Source organism: Cebus imitator, unplaced genomic scaffold, assembly GCF_001604975.1.
Source record: "Cebus imitator isolate Cc_AM_T3 unplaced genomic scaffold, Cebus_imitator-1.0 Scaffold24, whole genome shotgun sequence".
Taxonomy (NCBI): domain Eukaryota; kingdom Metazoa; phylum Chordata; class Mammalia; order Primates; family Cebidae; genus Cebus; species Cebus imitator.
Window position 1 is genome coordinate 59,696 of NW_016107339.1, and position 20,070 is coordinate 79,765.

General features: G+C 47.0%; 1 protein-coding gene across 7 annotated transcripts in view; it reads right to left on the reverse strand.

Annotated features, from left to right (window-relative positions):
- COLQ (collagen like tail subunit of asymmetric acetylcholinesterase) overlaps window positions 1-20,070 on the reverse strand; it is a 100,397-nt gene that overhangs the window by 26,773 nt on the left and 53,554 nt on the right. For 4 of the 7 annotated variants that reach the window (XM_037736222.1, XM_037736221.1, XM_017522474.2 and 1 more), the window contains exons 2-6: window positions 7,461-7,573; window positions 6,144-6,245; window positions 2,625-2,669; window positions 2,263-2,289; window positions 502-573 (exon numbers count right to left, since the gene is read on the reverse strand). In XM_037736222.1, the coding sequence (XP_037592150.1) occupies window positions 502-573; window positions 2,263-2,289; window positions 2,625-2,669; window positions 6,144-6,245; window positions 7,461-7,573 (359 nt within the window). Of the gene's footprint in view, window positions 1-501; window positions 574-2,262; window positions 2,290-2,624; window positions 2,670-6,143; window positions 6,246-6,976; window positions 7,105-7,460; window positions 7,574-16,460; window positions 16,814-20,070 lie in introns of those variants that run through there. The other 3 variants (XM_017522475.2, XM_017522480.2, XM_037736224.1) reach the window with 3 other exon arrangements.

The window sequence follows — 20,070 nt, forward strand, 5'->3', positions numbered from 1 at the left end:
AAAAACAGAGGCACCGATGGGGGTGTGCTTGCTTTCCATACCCTGAGTGAGGAAGGGGATTTCATCAGCACTCAGCAATCCCTCTCTGGATGTAGGATTTCCATCCTTCAGCCAGACAACACCACCCCCTCCACTCTCCATTCCCTGCCAAATCAGCTTGACAGGCAAGAGCTTCCCAGACATAAGCCCCTCTTAGGTCATCTCAGGGAAACCAAAGTGGGGCGCTAGTTCTCAGGACAAAGGAGAACCAGGGCCTCTGTAAAAGAGGGGAGCATCCCCCTATTTCTCCTCCCACAGGAGCAGAGCTGTTGCACTGGCCAAGGTCTTGCAGGCCAAGTGAAGGAAGAAGTGTCTGGGGCCCTGTGGCCAGTCCTTAAGCTCTCTTCTCTTCCCTGTCTTGAGGAAGGGATTCCCTGACTATGTGCCAGAAGCCAGGAAAGCTGCCATCTTCCGCCCTCTTGTTTTGACACCACATGAGCCCCGAGAGCATGCCACACTTACCCTAGGTCCTTCAGGGCCTGGCCAACCGATGGGCCCAGGCATGCCAGGAACACCTGGGGGGCCAGGTCTACCCTTCAAAGACCAAGAACAAAAGTCAGGGCAACTGGGCTTGTTTCTTTACTTACAGTAAATATGTTTTGTCACACTGTGTCACCAAACGAGACCTTATTCTTCTCAAGAAATGGAGGGTGGTGAGAAAGGGATTCTAAACTTCTTGTTTTTTCAGTTTTTATCACTCTACCCACCCCCACGCCAAAATCCCCTGTGTTCCAATGGGTTCTTCCCAAGGATGTGCTATGGAATGAGACAGGATGACATTTGGGGAGCAGCAGCAGATGCTGTTGGCACTCTTTCAAGGTCTTTTTGACCTGCTCAGATTGCCCATTGCCCAGAGGCTACTTTCCTTGCTGCTAACAGCTCATTCCTGCAACCTATAACTGCAGTTTGCCCTTGAGCAATTGGAACTGCCCAGTGATTTATGTAACTCCCCTTCCTGCAGCCAATAGCTCAGCTCTCTTACCTTTGGGCAGTTCATACTCTCAAGCTCTCCTTAGGGATAAAACTGCTAAAGCAGTACTTCACCTGATACCACACCCTAGCTTGGCTTCTCCCACTCCCCCTACAGCCTCCTCCCGAGAGTGGCCCCATAATACTGTATTCACTTGCACACGGTACCTGTCACCTCTGTCTCTGCCTAAGCCAGGGCTATGGAAGAGCAAGCCCTGTGAGACAGAGTGGGTGCAGGTGCTAAGGGCCTATCTTGACCTTGCACCCATTAGCTAATTTCACAGTTAGCTAGAGATGTGAAGGGCTCAGCCCCTAAACCAGATATGCCAAATCCTGGCATGTGTACTGGTTTCTACTCTTGCCTCTCACATCCATGGCAGGCATCACTAATCAATCATGGTCCTTGTAAAGTCTGAGCATGGAGACCACAGCAGAATATCCTTTGACCACTGCATGGAGACCACCCCAGCACTTCAGACAGCCACTGTGCTTCGCTATAGTTTTCATGTGTGCCCTAAAGAGTTGTAACTTTGTCTTTCAAAGGTCTGTTTCAGGATCTTTTGACAATGAAACCATTTAATAAACTATTTAATAAGAAATACAGTAATTTATATTTAGAGCCAGGGACATCTTTCTTGGCCAAAGTTTTGCACCCCTGTCTATAACCAAGACCTAGAAATTCAGTGCCAGTATCCTCTGACCTCAGCAAATAAATATAATAGCCTGCTGATTTACTCCCTCTTGACACTAATGAGAGCCTTGATAACATGTGTTTGGTTCACTCAGAGTCATTGTGACGTTAAGTAACCTCCATTTTATTTCAGCTCAGCCAAAAAGCAAAAGCCATTTGTTTCTGTCTGCTCTGGCACTTTATTCCAATTTAATCAAACAGACAATGAGAGTCATTCTGTGTCACTGGTTGGAGCTATGGAGAGTTTCTCTGATGGGTAGCAGAACGATATGGTCTGAGGTGGGGGCAGGAAGTGAGAGGGGTGGAACCAGGCCAGGCTTGGCAGCCCCTGGAAGAAGTCTGAATGCCTGGCAGTAGCAGGCTCCTGCTCCTGACCAAAGAAGCTGGCAGAAAGGCCAAGGTTACTACTGTTACCATCGAGACAGCAGCACCATCATTGTCCACCTGGGTATTAGCAGCCACTGAAGTGCATTGCTGGTCCCCCATCCCTAGGAGCACATGCACACACATGCACGTGGAGCACAGATGCCCATGTGACACTCACAGAACAGCGCAGACCTTACCTTCCTTCCTGGTCGGCCAAGCTCCCCCTACGGATGGAGAAGACAGGTGAGGAGGGGCTGCTTTGGAAGACATGTTCTGGAAGCAGAAGGCTAAGTAGAGCTGATGACTGGGCATGGTGATGTGGCTCAGTTGCTTGGCTGCTGCTCAAAGCCCCACTGCATGTCAGTGGGCCACGTCAAAATACACCGGTGATATCCCACACCTGCTACAGCAGCTCAGCCACCATGGAGCCCATCCTCTCAAACCACGGCAGAGGTAGCACATGTTTGGAAATCTCAACTAGGAAATTCTCAGTGGCACCCCCAGAAAATAGGCTGGAATTACCAAGGACAGAAGGGTTGAAGAAAGTAGTGGTTCATACCTTTTCTCCCTTTGGTCCTGTCTTGCCAGGAAGCCCCGGTGGACCCTAATCAATCAAGATAAAAAGTGAAGAAAATACGTATCAGTGCAAAGCCAGATGGATAAGGAGGCTTTTGGTACACTGGGCTCCTACAGCAGCAGACTCATTCTCTGGGCAGATGTAGGGCTACAGGGTCCCATGGCTCTTCCTGTGCCCTCCAGCCCAGTCCCCTCCTCTGTTCTTCCTCCTCTTTAGCTTTCTCTGAGCTGTGTTTCCAGTGGCTCCATGGTTGCAATGCTTACATATCTACTCTCTCTGGTTTTAATTTTTTCCCTGTAATTCTTTGTTTGCCTAAAACATCCCAAGTGTGTGTTGAGAGTAACCAAAGAGTCCTGAATGAATGTCATTTGTTGAAAACAAGAGGCTTCATCACCTCTCATATCTTTTCAGTAACTCTTGCCAAACTCTCCTGGGGGCTTGACAAGAGACAAGTTAAGTTTTGCACACAGCAGCAGCTGCCACCTTGGGAATTCCCATGGTCAATCTGTGGGTACTAGGTGCCAAATAATAATTTTCCTTTCTTCAGCAGGAAAAAGTCCTTTTTAAGACACTAAGAATGTGGGCAAATAAATAGTGCACTATTATCCCATTGAAGAGGAGCTGACTCCAGCTCAGGGACTCTACAACTCACTGCATCAAAGCTTTGCACATCCACAGCCAGAATGTGTCTGCAAAATGCTCAGTCAGCTGTTTTCCAAATTCTCCAAAATAGCAGAGAGGAAATTCATCAAAATTCCCCAGGCCCCCATTGCACTCCCAGGATCTGCAGGTGAACAAGCATAATGCAAAGCCTGTTTGAAATATGATTTCTACAAAACTTGTCCAAATGACAAATAGCTCCCCTCAGCCAGTGGTTCCCAAGTCTATCAGCATATTACAATTCCCTGGAGATGTTTGAAAAGTCCCACAACCCAGGCCCCATCCCAGCCCAATTAAATAACAACCTCAGGCTGGGTGGGGTGGCTCATGCCTGTAATCTCAGTGTCTCGGGAGGCCAACATGGGAGGACTGCTTGAGCCCAGGAGTTCGACACCAACCTGGTCAACATAGTGAGACTTTGTCTCCAAAATATATTAAGAAATTAGCCAGGTATGGTGACACATGCACCTGTGGTCCCAGCTACTTGGAAGGCTGAGGTAGGAGGATCACTTGGAGGCTGCAGTTAGCTGTGATCAAGCCACTGCACTCAAACCTAGGTGGTACAGTGAGACCCTCTCTCTAATAATAATAATAACAATAATAATAATAATAAATAGCAATCTCAGGTGAGGAGGAACAAGCATCAGTAATTTCTGAAGCTCCCCCAGGGAACTGCAATGTGTAGATAAGTCTGAAAACCACTATCTTTCGTTTATTTACCTTCCATTATTGGATGGGGAAGCGGGGTGGTGGTGTGTGGGGGGAGGATGGGGGCTCATTCCATTCTCTTGATTTTTCCAAGCCTTAGTTCTTTCTGTTTCTTGAAGTGGACTAGAACTATTTCACAAGGTCACTGTGCTCTATCTCAGTGCCTCTCAAACTTTAATGTGAGGATGACTCACTCCATTCACTTGTTGGAGGGGTGGTATCTTGTTAGAATGCAGATTCTGATAGCATGAATTTGTCACGGGGATGAGACTCTGTATTTCTAACCAGCTCCCATATGATGCCAATGTTGCTAGTTAACGGACCTCACTTTGAGTAGGGGCAGCACCCACACTGTGTTCTGGCTACAAGGGACCCTGCAGCTGGTCAACACAGCCTCCACGTGCTTCAGAGGGGACCGCACAACATTAGAGATGTGTGTGACCAGAGAGCTGCTGTTCTGAGATCAGCAGAAAATCCCCCTTTTCTTTTCTATGGTCCATGAGTTCTCACATGCCTGAGCCCTATTAGAGTAGACCGCTGAAGATGGGAAGATAGAAATGCACCTCCAAGGATTCTCATCTTGTTTTTCTGCAGGCTTCCCATCTTCTCCATGGCAGCCTCTGGCCAGCTCTGGGTTCAAAGTCCTGTTTTCTTTCCTGCATTCAACAAGTAATTATGGAGAACCTATCCAACCCCATGCACAGTTGTAGACGGGGAATATAATAGTGAGAGAGATGGACAGTGTCTCTGTTCCCATCGCCCAAGGCTTGATACATGCTTTCTTTAGAAGTCTACATCGTTAATATCTTAGGATTTGTGGGCCACATATGGTCTCTGTCACAACTACTCAACTCTGCCTTTGTCCTTCAAAAGCAGCCACAGACAATAGAACTTCAATGTTTTATTGAAACTTTGTCGCAGGATTTGATCCAGAGGTATAGTTTGCCAACCCCTGCCACTGAGCTTACGTTTTACAGAGGGGAGACCAGGAACAGAAAAACAAATAAGAAAAGTGTAACAGGATGAGAAAATCATGCGTAGAATTAAAATAGGTCATTGTGGCAGAGAGTGACTGGTGGTGGGTGCGGGCAGGAAGCTACTTTAGACTAAGTGGTTGAGTGGCTGGTAGAAGGCATGTCTAAGGAGGTGGCATGGAAACTGAGTCCTGAGTGGCTACAAGGAGCTAGACAGGATAGAAACCAGAAAGATGAACATTCCAAACAGCAGGAACTGCAAGTACAAAGGCCCTGTGGCTGAAGCAAGCTTGGAGTGTCTGAGGACCCAAGAGATGGTCACTGTGGCTGAGTCAAGGGGACAATAGTGGTGTGAGATGCTGTAGGAGACACAGGCCGGAGTCCCCTCCTGTGGAGCTTTGCCATCCAGGTGAACCTTCAAGTGTCCAGAAGCCATAGGAGAGTTTATCCAGGTGGGCGATGTCATTTCTATGCCCTCTGCATGGGAAAGCACTTGGGGAACTAATTGCTCCCTGCACCCTCTTTTTCCCCGTGGAAGGCCCAGGCCCAGCTGTTCCTCACCAATGGAGCACCCTCTTGGAGGCAGGCCAGAGGGGCCAGGAGTCTGTTGGGTGGGGTCTCTGGAAGGTACTCTTGTTTGTCTAGGAATCTTTTCTCCAGCATTTTGCCTATTCATCACTCTCCTCTGTAGCTTTGGTGGGAAGGGGTGGGCTGCTTGGGGGCCCAGTGAGGCAGGAAACAAGCTCCTCTGTGCCTCCACAGGTACTGAGGTACTGTGCTGAGCACAGGTACCTCTGGGTCCACAGGTGGGGTCAATGGTTCCATAAGGGGCATTGCCATCAACTGTTTGTCTGATTGTAACTATAATAAAAACCACATCCATAGAGGCGGCATCCTTATTTGATTCCCCCAAAATCTAGTATTGTAGGGACAATTGTTATCCCCATTGCATAGATGAGGAAATCAAGACTGGGAGGCCAGAATTCACCCAGCAAAGAGCCAGTGTTCTATCCATGTGGCTTTGGAACAGGAAGTAAACAAGAGAAGGAAAACCAGTTTTGCATCACATGAGAAGGGGCAGACACTTAGAAGCTCTGGGCAGTGGGCTTTCCTGCTCTAAACAGAAGACAGCGAGAGGACACCGGTAGAGTGCACCAACCTGAGGGCCGGGAGGTCCAGGGGCGCCTAGTGAGCCTCGCATGCACGGAGACTGCGAGGTCTCCAACTCCAGGATGAGATTCTTCATGTCTGGGGAGAGAAGCTTCAATACAAAGCAACACAGAGTTAGAGGTCAGGCGTGGGAGACAGAGGAAGGGTCACCATCCTGGACAAAGACCTGCTCCGGGGTCAGGTCTCTAAGCCTGGCAATTCCCTGACATCCCAATGACTGCCCCAAGAAGATGACATCTTGGGCCACCAGCTTCTGTTCTCTCATCTGCTCTTGAGGCAAACCTGGCCTATCTGGATTCTTGCAGACACCTTCCAGCTACTTTAGATAAAGTTAGGAAGCTCATTTTGGGGGCCTCTATCCAATGTCTATGTTAGCACTGTCCAGTGGAAACATAACTAATGTGAGCCACCGATAAGAGCAATGTTGTAATTTTAAATTGTCTAGTAGTCACATTTCTACCTTTTAAGAGGGTAAAAAGAAAAAAATGAAATTAATTTTAACAATATACTTTCTTTAACCCAACAAAACCCAAATATTATCATTTTAACATATATTCAATATGGGAAAGTTAACTAATGAGATGGTTTACATTCTTTTTTCATACTAATTCTTCAAAATCCAGTATGCAGTTTACATTTACAGCACATCTCATCTTGAACTAGCCATGTTGCAAGTGCCAGAGAGCTACATATGGCTAGTGACTCCTGAACTGGACAGCCCAGGAGAACGTGCGTTGAGAAGGAGCTGAGAATCCCACGTCCCTAGAATGCCCCGGCTGTTGTCTTCTAGGCCAGTTTCCCGAATCTTGCTCTTTTCCTCACCTGGTCCTTTCTTTCCAAATTCTGCTCCCTCTCACACCTCAGTGTGGCTACAGGAGGACTATTTCCTGAGTGACCTCATGGAAATGGTCTATGTTAGGCACGGGCTGTAGAAGGGAATTTCATCAACACTTGGGGATAGGAGAAACGGAAGGGGAAATTCCATATTTGAGCAGCTGATGGGAACCCAGAAAGTTATATTATAAATTCATCTCATTGTTTATGAGATGAGAAACTTTGCCCAATCCAATTCCTGCTGAGAAGAATCTCCCCACTTCATTTATGTAAGATTATTGGAGAATGGACATGCCCCAGAAACTGCCAAATGTCCATTCCAGATCTCAGCCTCTGGGTGAGAGTAGAGGCTCGAGGCTCTCAGAAACGATTCTGGAGGCAGAGCAGGTTAAGTGGGGCAGACAGGTGGGGCCGTGTGCTGGGCACTAAGTAGCCTGCCCTTTTTTTCTCTCATAAATCCCAAAGTACTCACCGGACTTCGGCCACCTCTGAAGAATGGTGGTGGGAACAGTGGTGGTGGAGGGGGCGTCAGCAGGCAGCATGCTTTGTGGCCAGCACGCTTCTTCTGATCCAGGCCAGGAAGGGCTGTTTAGAGAAAACTGCTGCTCGTTAGCGTGTAGTCAGTGCTGGGGCCTTTGTCACACCCACTATGCTCAGGGAAAACACATCCTGCCACCCCAGACTTCCAAATCTAAATCTAGCCTGTTAGATGCAGGTAGAACTCCTGTTTGCTACTCGACATAGCAATTACGTCCTTGCCCTTGCCATTGCTGGATTAAGATGGTTCATAAACAGGGAGATTACTTGTTTGGACACTGTGACCATTAGAAGGTTCATTTCTCCTTCCTCAGACACTGACTTGTCACTTTCTAGATGTAGCAGGAAATGCAAAGTTCAAACAGACTCATCATATGCACCCAGTGGTTGAGGAGAAAAAAGTACTTGCTAATAACTTTACTACTGTACTCAGAAAGACATTGTTTAGACAGGGAGGCAGGCAGGGCTGGAGGCAGCATCACGTACAGGACACCCAGATCCACGATTTAAACACACATATTGCTTCTAGACTTTACAAACACATTCACGTGTCACCCATTTCACTACAGAGTTACGGTTTAATGTCTCAATATAGGGTAGCCTAATCCGCAGTGTTAGGAAATGAATGGCCCTGGGCCTTTGAAGCTTTATTTTCACAAAGAGTCTGGCCCATGTTCAATGTTAGAAAGTGTTCAGTGTCGAAGTATGCCTTACAAAAAGTACACAGATCAGTAAGTTACGGCCCAATAGATCTCCATAAGGTGAACATATCCTAGAAACTAGCACCCAAGTCAAGAAACAGCATTCTCCAGCACCCAGAAGCCCCTTCAAGCTCAAATCTCTTCACCCCTTTTCATCCTGAATTCTAACACCAGAGATTCATTTTGGCTAATTTTGAATTTTATGTAAATGGAATCATACAATATGAACTCTTGTCTTTGGCTTCTCTCTCTTAACGTGGCGTCTGTGGGAATCATTTAGGTTGTTGCTTATCGCTGTCACTGATGAATACACTCCCACTGAGTCAATATATCATAACCTACTCATCCATTCTCCTGAACATTGCTCACGTTCATTGGGTTGATACCACTACACACCCACCAGAATGGCTAACATGAAAAGGACAGAATATAAGAAATGTGGCAAGGATATGGAACAACCACAACTATCACACATTAGCTACGGAATGTAAACTAATGCAACCTCTTTGAAAAATTGCGTGTTATCTTCTATTACAGCTGAACATAGACATACACTCTAGCCCAGCAATTTCACTCCTAGGTATTTACCAATAGAAAAGTGGGTGTATTTTCACCAAAATGCATGTACTAAAATGTTCATAGCAGCAAAATCCATAATCACCCAAAGCTACGGTTTTCCAGTTCTCAGTTTTGGTGTCATGATGGTACCCTCACTTCCTCCCCTTCACGAGACCTCTCACCTCACAGAACGCACATGCCAGGTTGACCACCACATGCTCTCGGCCCTGATCCCAATTTTCTGTCTTATCTCCCAGGGGCCAACATCTGTCAACCATCTCCACCTTGTGCTCCAGGACCTGCCTCAGATGCTAGGCAAGTGCCGAGTGCTTCCCAGAAGTCGCCAGGTCGTGAGGTGTCCACAGGAATGCTGGCTCCGTGCACACACACTCCCTCGCACCCTTGATGATGGTGCATTCTACTGGCCTGTGCCAAAGGCCCTCAGCCTTCTCAGGCCGGATGCCACCTTTTGTGAAAAATATTTTGTAAAGACGCCTGTAGTATCCAGAAATGAAATTCATAAATAACAGAGGACGCTGATACATGATTCGAAAAATCAATATCATGCTCTGAATGCTATGTAAAAGAGAAATTAAAGCAAGTGATTTATGATATAAAATTAAACGTTTTGAGTATAAGTGGTCAGACACAGCCATATTAGAATACATAATGCTGTAGTTAGATGCTCGCACTTATATGAAATCACGGTGAATGCAACAGGTCAAATACAGATCATGGTATTAGCAACTCACATGCTACAAGGGATGTGTCCACCATGTGATGTGATTTTCCGAAATAATAAACAACACTGGGTAAAAATCCTGACTAGACAAAGCACAACCATTACTCTGTAATTGTAGTCTTAGAAAACTCAATTTATATTAAAACAGTGCTTTAAAAATGTTGCATAAAAGAGAATCTGGTTCTAGAATGAGATAATTATATATAGGTTTAAATGTTCTTTGGGACATTTCAAAGTCATGTAGGATGTGGGACAATTGTGTCCCACCCTTTGCAAGATAGCTCTTACTTCTGACCTGGCTCAACAAACAGAGTGGTGCTACCCATCCCAGCCTTTGAAACAACCAAAAATATCTTGAAAATTTCCAGAATTACCCCAGTGAAAACTGTTGACCATCCAATGCTTGGTGCCTAGCTTGGTCACAAAAAGTTCCATAGGACCCAGCATCCAACACCAAAGCAGCATCCACTCCAGGTCATACAAGTTAACAAGAGACTGAAGGAATTCAGAAAAACAGGAGCAACAGGTGGTCATCAGCTGGGATGAACCTGGCCATCTTTTGGGAAAAAGATGGCATTCCTGCTAATTCTAGAAGACCAAGGAGAATTCAGACAAGAAGTGTTCCAGTCCCCAAAAATATCTGGAGAAGTCACGGGTACTTGAGCTAGGCCTTGAAGGGCAAGGGCCAGCTGGAGAGGCAGGTGATGGGAGGAGGGGAGGCTCCCCAGGGAACAGGAGGAATGGCAGGAGAGAGGCTGCTCCATTCAGGGCTACTTGGATTGTGAGAAACAGAGCTTCACTCCCAGGGGATCTGGGAAAAAGTAGATTTATTGTAAAGTTAAAAATGACAGAAAGAGCTGGAACCAATGCGTCAATTGGATATGACACTGTCCTGGTATTTCTCTCACCTTCCCCGGTCCACTGTCCCCATCTTCCCTTTCGTACTTCTTTCTGTGCACCTGACCCATTCCATCTTCTCTGGGGTCTTCACACCCATCTCCCCATGGCGGCTGACCCAGTCTTGCCTCACCTCTTTTACCTCCCCCATCTGTTTTGTCTGGAACATCCCCTTGTGGGTCTTAATTCAAACATCCACCATAGGAAACCTGTTTGCCCAGCCAGGTGACAGGCCATGGGGGTGGCTGAGCAGAGCCTGCCCTGGACTGGGCTCAGACCCAGTCTTTAGCAGGATCTCAGGGTCTGTCACCAGCTCAACAATGGCTGTGTTAGTTTCTCCTGAAGAAGGCAAGGCAGAAAAGGAACTCAGTATGTCAAACAGACCAGATGTGGTGGCTCACGCCTGTAATCCCAGCACTTTGCAGGACCGAGGCTACACAGGGTGCTGGGTGAAGGAAGGGACTGGAAGCCATATACGGTCTGGAAAAATAATGGTGATGAGTGCAGATTAGCCATGTGGGCCTGCCAGTCTCCCACTTGCTTTTGGAACACTGAAGCCTCAGCCCTGAGACAAAAGAGAAGCAAGGGAGGAACTGCAGCCAGGGGACCTTAAAAAGGTTCCAGGATTGGTGCAAGCCTGCCAGCCTCCACCACCCGACAACAGAAGCTGGGGTCAGGAGTTCGAGAACCAGCCTGGCCAAATGGCGAAACCCTGTCTCTACTAAAAATACTAAAATTTGCCGGGTGTGGTGGCGCGTGACTGTGATTCCAGCTACTCAGGAAGCTGAGGCAGGAGAATTGCCCTAACTCGGGAGGCAGAGGTTGCAGTGAGCTGAGATCGTGCTGTTGCACTCTAGCCTGTGCAAGAGCTAAACTCCACCTCCAAAAAAAAAAAAAAAAGTTAAACGCAGCACAGAGCCAAGACACTTCAAGGTGGTGGCCTAATGAAGAGCAGGCTCTCAAAGGAACAGTGGGTGGTGGGGTCAGGATGCAGGGAAAGCTAGAAAGTTAATTTGGGGCTAGATTGTGCCATTTAAGCTTTAATCAGAAAGTTGTAGGAAGGCACGGCAGGTGGAGGGTAAAGGAAGGACAGGATCAAAATGGTGCTGGAGAACACGTGTGCAGGGAAGTGCAGGTGTGGGGAGGACAGGCTTGGAGGATGGGAGCATGCAGCAGGGCATGGGACAGGAAGGGAGGTACCAATGCAGAGAAACTGGGGGCCAACATGCTGCAGCATAAAAAGAGCAGGGAGGTTTTGAAGTTGTAGGGAACCTGGGGCAACAGTGGTCACAGTTTGAGACAGAGAAGTCACAGCAGGCACTAGTGTATAGGGAACGCTGCTAATTTGATGTTAGACATTTATTCATTTGAGCACATTCTTCACCAGTACAGGGCCAGACTTTGTGGGAAGAAGAAATTACCTAAATGGTGTCTATAGCTGGAAAGGCTTGCAGAGCTTAAAGGCCTTCTGTTTATACCCCAGTCCCTGCCCTCCCATAAGCAGCCCATCAAGAAGTGTTCAGGTGCCACCTCCAACAGGAAGCTTTCCTTTACTTCCCAGGCCAAGATTGAGTGGCCCTGCTATGTTTTTCTCTGGGTTTACCCCTATGTTAAGTTTTCTCCATGGGGAAAAATATTTCCTTGTATCTCTCTGACCAAACTGTGCTTTGAGGGCAAGAGCCAGTTTTTACCCCCAGAGTCTAGCACTGTATCTGGAATACACCAAACATTCCACAAATGTTTGTTGAATGAATAATGACAAATACCACATGCAATGCACCATTTAAGTGAGTCACGCATATATATTCACCTAATCCTCACAGCAACCTTAAAAGCTAGGTACTACTCTTATCATCATCTCCATTTTATAGATCCATTGACTGAGGCAAAGAGGTTAAGCAATTTGTCTAAAGTTATAAAGCTAGTAAGTGACAGGGCCAGGCAGTCTGGTTCCAGATCCCTTCCTCTTAAACTCTCCACCGTGACTGCATGCGGTAGAAATGAAGGTCTGGAACTACAAGTCTCATAACAACACCTTGCGGTGTTGTTATAGCATCAATGCCCTCCAAGCAAAGACCGCAGGGCACCAAGCTGGGTTTATTGACTCACTGCAAAGAGGGAGAACACACACCAGAAGGAACCATGGGGCATCTCAGTTAGAGGGTGCAGGAAGGGACTGATTCTTTTCCAGCTGAAATGGTTGGGGCTTTTGCTAGGTGATTGCGGGGAGACTCTGAGGAAGCAAAGTCTGGCTTCACTCTGGATTGGATGCCATCAGGAAGAAAGGGCCATTCTATAATTGAGTATCTTAATTCATATCTAGAAGAAGAGAGAGGAGCAGCCTAAAGCTGTGATTGGCTTTTTAAAAAGCAGCAGTCACTCATATTACCAAGTGTTGTATTTGACCAGAGCGTAGAAAGTTACCACAAGACAAAAGTATGCCAGATTGCAGGGTCATTTATTATGCCGGCGACCACAGAGGACTCACGTCTCTCCAACCTGTGGTGGCAACAGGAGGGTGCCACGATTTTTTATACCCGAAAAACCACCTTGGGAGTGGGGGTGAGGGGCGGGGATGGGGATGAAAAGGCTTCAGACATTCCGAGGGCTAGTGGATTCTGTAAATTACCTCCTGGGCAGAGATGAGGGTGGGGGTCTCCGGACATTCCAAGGGCCAAGGGACTTTTGTCATTCCGTTTGTTACTTAAGTGGTTTACAGAAGTCAAGATAAACATTTGTTTACACATTATCCGGTTAAGGTGGAAATCACAGACCTTAGTTACTTATTACAAGTCACAGGAGCCAGGATGGAACTAGCTTGGGCTGCTTAGTCTGGCAATTGCCGGTAAGCAAAGGCTAGCAATTCTGGCAGTTACTGATAAGAAAAGGTAAGCAGCTTTACATAGTTTTGAAGAACAAACTAGCAGTTCTATTTACAGAGGCCAAGGACAGTAATTACTGTAAGGAGAATGGGGCAGCCATTTCAACTTATCTAAAAACAGTTTTGCATTTTATAAAATAGTTTTGCTCTGGTTCTGGCTCTAGGCCAGCACAATATCACACAAGGATAGGAGAATGTTTAGTCATTTTTGTGGTTGGATGATAGTCCTGTTTTCGTCTGTTCGGTTGTGCTTATAGAGTGATTCTTACTTTTGTCTCGATCCATCAAGGTCACAAGGTGCCCCTGTCTGATGTTGGTGTTCTGTGACATCGCTTCTTTGTGGCAGGAGAACACCATGCCGAGCTCTGCGTGTCTGGCAGCTCCAGCTGTCATGGGCTACTTTTCTTTTCTGGGTGGTAAAATAATCTGGCTACATTGTTCCAGAACTTGACATTAATGCCAATGTGTTCCTCTTCAAGCTTCTCCAAGTTTCCTCGAGTGTAAAGTCGCTAGGAGTGGGCAGCTTCAGTTGTAGGGTAGTGGAGGCTAGCAGGCTCACACCAATCCCTGGCTGCAGTTCCTCCTTTGCTTCTCTTTTGCCTCAGGGCTGAGGCTGCAGGGTTCCAAAAGCACCTGGAAGGCCGGCAGGCCCACATGGCTAATGTGCGCTCATCACCATTATTTTTCCAGACCATATATGGCCTCCAGTCCCTTCCTTCACCCAGCACTCTGTGTGGCCTTCCACTGAGGAAGAACCTTGTATCATTTAAAGCATCACTTCTCTCCTTTCTTCCGGGAAACTGGAGGCTTCTTCAGTGACCACAAATTATCAGCTGCATTTCTGGCTGAGGGTTCTGCTTGTTCCGCCCCCCCACCCCACCCCATTCCCTTCACCCTTTCCCCCTTGACCCACTTTCTTCCCAGCAGGGGAAGGCTATCTATTTCTGCCCTTCCCCCACTCCCTAGAGCTGTTTGTTTTTAGCAGCCTAGTTTATTTACAGCTCCTTCAAGCTCAGAATATTTCCATCAGGTGGACGTGTTTGGGAGCAGCTTCCCCCTCCCCCTCCTTCCCAATCAAATAAGCCAGGACTTCACATGCCTATTTTGGTGTCATCCGAGTGGCCTGTGGGTATCTCTCATGGACCTTCTCTGTAGAATCATGTCTGAGCTCAGGCTTCAGTCTGGAAAAGCCCCGGAAGGCTCTGTTGTATTGAAAGCAATCCTGTTAGTATCTCCGTGGAGCCTGCAGAAACCTGGGTGCAGCTTGAGGCTCAGCTCCAGGCAGCTGCCTTGGAAATGCCAATCATCACAGAACTTCAGGACCTCGTGCCCCAACTTAAAGACATTAAGGTCATGTTGTATGTGGCCAGTGCATTGACAAATTGTGGGCAATTGTTTAATGCAGGCTTTGGGCAAGTGTTTGGGGCTTTTGTTGTTGATAATGCTGATTTTGCCCTTTGGATTCAATACCCATTCTTGAAACTCCTGTTTCATTTCAAGAAACTGAGGCACATCTTTGGAAAGTGATTCTCTCCGATTTACTCTTGAAAAGATATGGACTGGAATCAAAGAGTGTTAAGTCTGGGAGCAAGTGGCCATGTGAGCCAGTGTAACTCACTTACCCAATCTGAAACTTAATTTCTTCATCTGTACCACAAGGAGTTTTGCCCAAATCATCCCCAAAGTCCTTTAGTCTTTTGTTTGTTTGATTTTTGAGATGTCTCTGTTGCCTAGGCTGGAGTGCAATGATGCATTCTCGGCTTACTGCAACCTCCGCCTCCCAGGTTCAAGCTGTTCTCGTGCCTCAGCCTCCTGAGTAGCTGGGATTACAGGTGTGTGCCACCACGCCCAACTAATATTTGTATTTTTAGTAGAGACGGGTTTTGTCATGTTGGCCAGATTGGTCTTGAACTCCTGACCTCAGGTGATCCACCTGCCTCAGCTTCCCAAAGTGCTGGAATTACAGGCATGAGCCACTGTGCCTGGCCTCCTTTAGTCCCTTTTTAAAATAAGTATGACGCCAGGACCACCACCATGTCCCTCTTCACCTCTCCTCTTGAAAGGCCAGCCCCACAACAGGTTACTAGAAACAGCCTTTTCCATTTCTGCCTTCTCTCTTTGCATCAAGTAGCCTCCCCTCCCAACCCCTCAATTCAACAAATGTGTCATGAGATGCTGCCAAAGGAAAGAAGTGACATAAGCATCCTGTCTCAGCAGTTTGGGAGAATTACAAGTGCAGCCATATAACTGTTCTGCACCTGCCTGTTCAGTTGGTGGACTAGTCAGCTTTTTACTTCTTCCTCCTCCTTTGGGGCCTTTCCCTGCCTATGGGAACTTGCATGAGAAAGCAACCCAAAAGAAGACAGAAGGCCAAAGGCACACTCTGTACGACATCTTGGACTGCTTTGGCTTTACTGCAGTGAGTTGGGTCTCGGCTACAATAAAGTTCTTACATTAACTGAATGAAATTTGCTCAAAATTTCCCCCGAGTCTCATGTTCCATAGAAGGCTGCACCCTACAACTTTCCTTCAATCCCCACAACAAAACTTGAAAAACAAACTCTGACCCTAAAAGTTACAGGTAATTTGAACTTCTCTGAAAGACCATGCTGGAGTTTGCCTTCTGCTGTATCTCTGCAACTGGCAAGGATGCAGCCTATGAAGAACAATTTGGTGGCTTGGTGGCTGTGCCTCTGAGCCAAATTACCCAAGGCAGTCCACTCAAGAGTGATGGAGAGTGTCTCAGCCACCCAATGCCAGCGGGTGCCCGGACCACAGAACACAATTTTACTTCAAAGCCAAGGTAGCAACTGCCAGCCAGCCAGCCTGAAGTCAAGGACACAAGAGGGACACAGACAAGTGCACACACTCATAAGTATGTATGCCAGGTCCCCACCAACTCTACTGCGAAACCCCTTTGCACTGCAATTGCAAAACTGGCTGAGAAGTTTAAAATTTAAAGGCTTTCACACTGAGAAACTGCCCTGTGAAAGAAAAAACAATGTAAAGAAAAAAAATTTAAAGGCTCCTAAAACCTCCTAGTACAGCCTGCTTTCGAAGAGCCTTTTTTCCAAAACAATGTGTGTATGAGCGCGCACACAACACACACACACACACACACACACACACACACACACAAAGCGCGTGCAAACTCACCCAAGCAGCCCGCTGAGTAACAGAGCAGTCCTGAAATGATGAGCAGATGAGCGAGGCTGAATGATGAGCTCGTCATTGTGAGGCAAGGCCCAAAACGGACTGGCCAGGGAACACTAGCTGGAGACAGGCTGAGATTCGTCACGCCTCCGAGTGCTCTCAGTGCCTGGCCTGTTTGGCATTAGGGGTGGGAGTTGGCCAATCCCTGCTTTGATGTTGCTTCTGCCCCAGATGCCAGGGGTCTGGGGCCAGTCCTGAGCTCTCAGGAGCAGCAATGGGTAAGCAGCCTGCTCTAGCTGGCCAAACACTGCTCTAGGGGAGGCTTGGAGGACAAGAGTGCCTTCAGGCCAGGGGAGGACATGAGGTTTTGAGCCCAGGGATACTTATCCCCCTGCAAGCCAAGAGGAAATGGAGTGCAATCAGTCACACAGGCTGCTTTTTATTTGGCTCAAAAACCGCCTTGTCAATACTGCTCTGGTAAGCCTCAAAGTCAACCCCCCACAGAGACTGTCCAAGGGGAGCCTGCCCTCCTCTGCTTCAGGGAAGACCTTCATGGCCAGGGGTCCCAGATCGCATCTGGTCTGGGCCAAAGTGTTGCTGACAAAGCTAAACGTAACTAAACAACAACAACAAAATCACAGGCAAACAAACAAACTATATGGATTTCCAAAGGGTATGGGGGCAGGTGCATGAAGCCTGCCTATAAAATAGTAAAGTGGCATATACCAGTTACATGCTCAAATCTGTCTGATACTTTATAGGCACACCCAGGGCACAAGCATGGGCACACACAATATTTTAGATTATGAAAGACAAGCTTATTAGTATACCACTTAGCAATAAGCACTATTCTTTTAATCAGCTTAGTAAAGACCACAGGCTATAGCAGGAGTCAGCAAACTTTTGCTATAAAGGGCCATATAGTAAACATTTAGGCTTTGTGGGTCACATGGTCTCTGTTACAACCTCACTTTGCCATTGTACAGGAAAGCAGCCATAGACAGGACATAAAGGAATGAGTGTGGCCATGTTTTGTAAAAGTTTATCTACAAAAATAGGAGGCAGGCTGGATTTGGCCTACAGGCTGCAGTTTGCCAAGCCCTGCACTACAGCCTTCGAAAGAAAGGACACTTCCAGTGTTCATTCATTCATTTACTGTTTTGTTCATTCAAAACACAGCAAGTACCAAACTGTGCAAGACACAATGACTAGACACAGTTCCCGCCCTTGGAATGTCTTGTTCAGTGTCACAGGAAGAGTACTGGCCCTGGAGTCATCCAAGTTGGGCTTAAGTCCTTGTTTTGCCACTTAGTAACTGTGTGACCTTGAGGAAGTTATTCATTCTTTGGGAGTCTAAGCTTTCTTACTTATAAAGTGGGCGTGCAAAGCTGACTTTGATAGCTTGTTGTAGGATTAGAGCTACAGCTTTTGGAATTCCTGGCACAGAAAAAGGGCTCTTTTATCGACATATTCTTGGATAACTGTTGTATAAGGTAAAAGAGAAGAGTGGCTAACATAGAGTAAGGATGCCTGAAGGGATTTATAGAAGGAAGAAATGGGTAACGGTTGAGAGGGAAAGGGTCCAAGTGAGATATCAAGGAAGGGTTCCTGGAAGAGGTGGCATTTGAGCTGATATTTGAAAGCAGAGATTTGCTGTATCAAGATGGGAGGAGTGGGAGGTGAGGCTTAGGATGTGCTCCTTCTCTGGGGAATTCCCCTTTGTCCTTCTCAGAAACTGGGTCTAAGACCTCAGAGAAAGTAACAGTAAGGTCAGGGAGTCCTCAGTCCTGGGTCCTGGAGACTTGCAGAAGTATCTGCATCACATTTTCCCGACTTTCTCTATTCTGAGTCATATTCTTGCAGCTCTTCATTTTTCAAATTTCATTTCACAAACCTTCAGAGATGGAAGTTTTGCCACTTTTCACACCAAAAGCACTTACATTTTTTTTTTAAACCACATGGCATCAAACTCCTTCTAAAAAGGTTGACATATGTAAACCACTCCGCTGTACTTTGTTTCATTATTGTAAAACAAAAGTAGCTGGAGTAGATGATTGCTGGGGTCCTGTCCAACTCAGCAGGCATATGAATCTCTCTTTGAACCTAATGGTTCAGGCTCACGAATACCTTCTGCCTCTTCTCTGTTTCTCTCCTGCCACTCTCTTTTCTGTCTCTGTCTTACCCTCTCTGCCTCTGTCTCTCTCTGTTTATAACTTTGTCTCATTCTCTGGCATTGTCTCTGTCTTTCCAAGCATGCACGATTGAATTTAAGTCAAATTTCTGGATGTATGCTCAACTACTTTTAACTGCTCTCCAGCCAAGTGTGCCAGCCTGGGATTAAGGAGCCCTGGTCTTTAGCTCTGGCAGTAACTCACTGTGTGACCTAGGACAGTTCATTTCCCCTGTGGGTCTGGATTTTTCTAGATGTATAATGAAAGCCATTGGACCAGATGAGCTCTAAGCCCTTTCCAGCTTTGGCCTCTACCAGGGTCTATGATGCCTGAGACATCAAGGGTTCCTGGACAGGGGTGGAGGAATTCCCCTCTTTCCACTTGGTGAGCAATCTTTGCCCTCAAGTTCCCTCAGGTGCCTTGGCCTGGCACCAGCTCACCACAGCAGAGCTGCCTGCAGAATCTAATTCACAATACAAGTTTCCAGGGCCTTCCTGCAGCTGTCAGCAGGTGTCACAGTCACAATATTTTGTCTTAATTACAGCTCTGGGATTTATCAGCCAGGCTAGAGACCAGTTCTGGAAAACGGCATCCCTGGGAGCTGTTCCAGGCGCTCCTGTCCCTGCTGCTGCCACACACAGGCCTGTTCCCTGCCTATGGGGCCAAAGTGGATTCTGCTTTGCATGGTTCTCCTGCTGTGTCTCCCACACTATCACACAGAGAGCCTGTGGGACTTAGATAACTCCCTTCCCAGGGACCCAGAGGCAAAGACATCTACTGTTTGGGGCACTGCCAAGGGTCCCACCACCCCTAGAGCATTTCATGTCCTCTGTCCCATCCCAAAACCTTGGTGGGCAGAGAAATAGGTAGGAGGACCCAAGTTCTACCTTCCCACTGACAATGATTCTCTCCTCGGCCAAGCTTTGGTCATGCTCCCCTGAGCCCTTCTGACGAGGCCTTGAACATGGGCTTCCATGTCCATCCTTGCAAAGTTCGGTTACAGTCAGAGTCTTGACAAGCCAATTTAGAGAGAACCCCCTTCCCTTGAGAACTGATCATCCTGGTCTGCCTTCAGCAAGAATCCTGTTAAGTTGGTTCAGCCAAAATCCCCCTACCATAATGTCTTCTCTTAGTATTTTTAATCCACTGACCCACCCAACCTGCTTCTTGGTTATAAATCCCCATTTGTCCTTGTTGTAATGGAGCTAAGGCTGACTCTGCCTCCTCTTTAAACCTATTGCAATAGTCTTGGATAAAATCTTCCTAACCTGGCTCATTGCAACCTCCACCTCCCGGGTTCAGTATCAGAATAATTTTTTTCTTTAATTTCACCTCTAGATCCAATGGTTTTGCTTACTCAGGAGAGTCTTGTAATAGACCAACCTCTTGGGGACAAAGAGTTTTCATGTCATCTGCTAACATGCACTTTTTTTTTTTTTTTT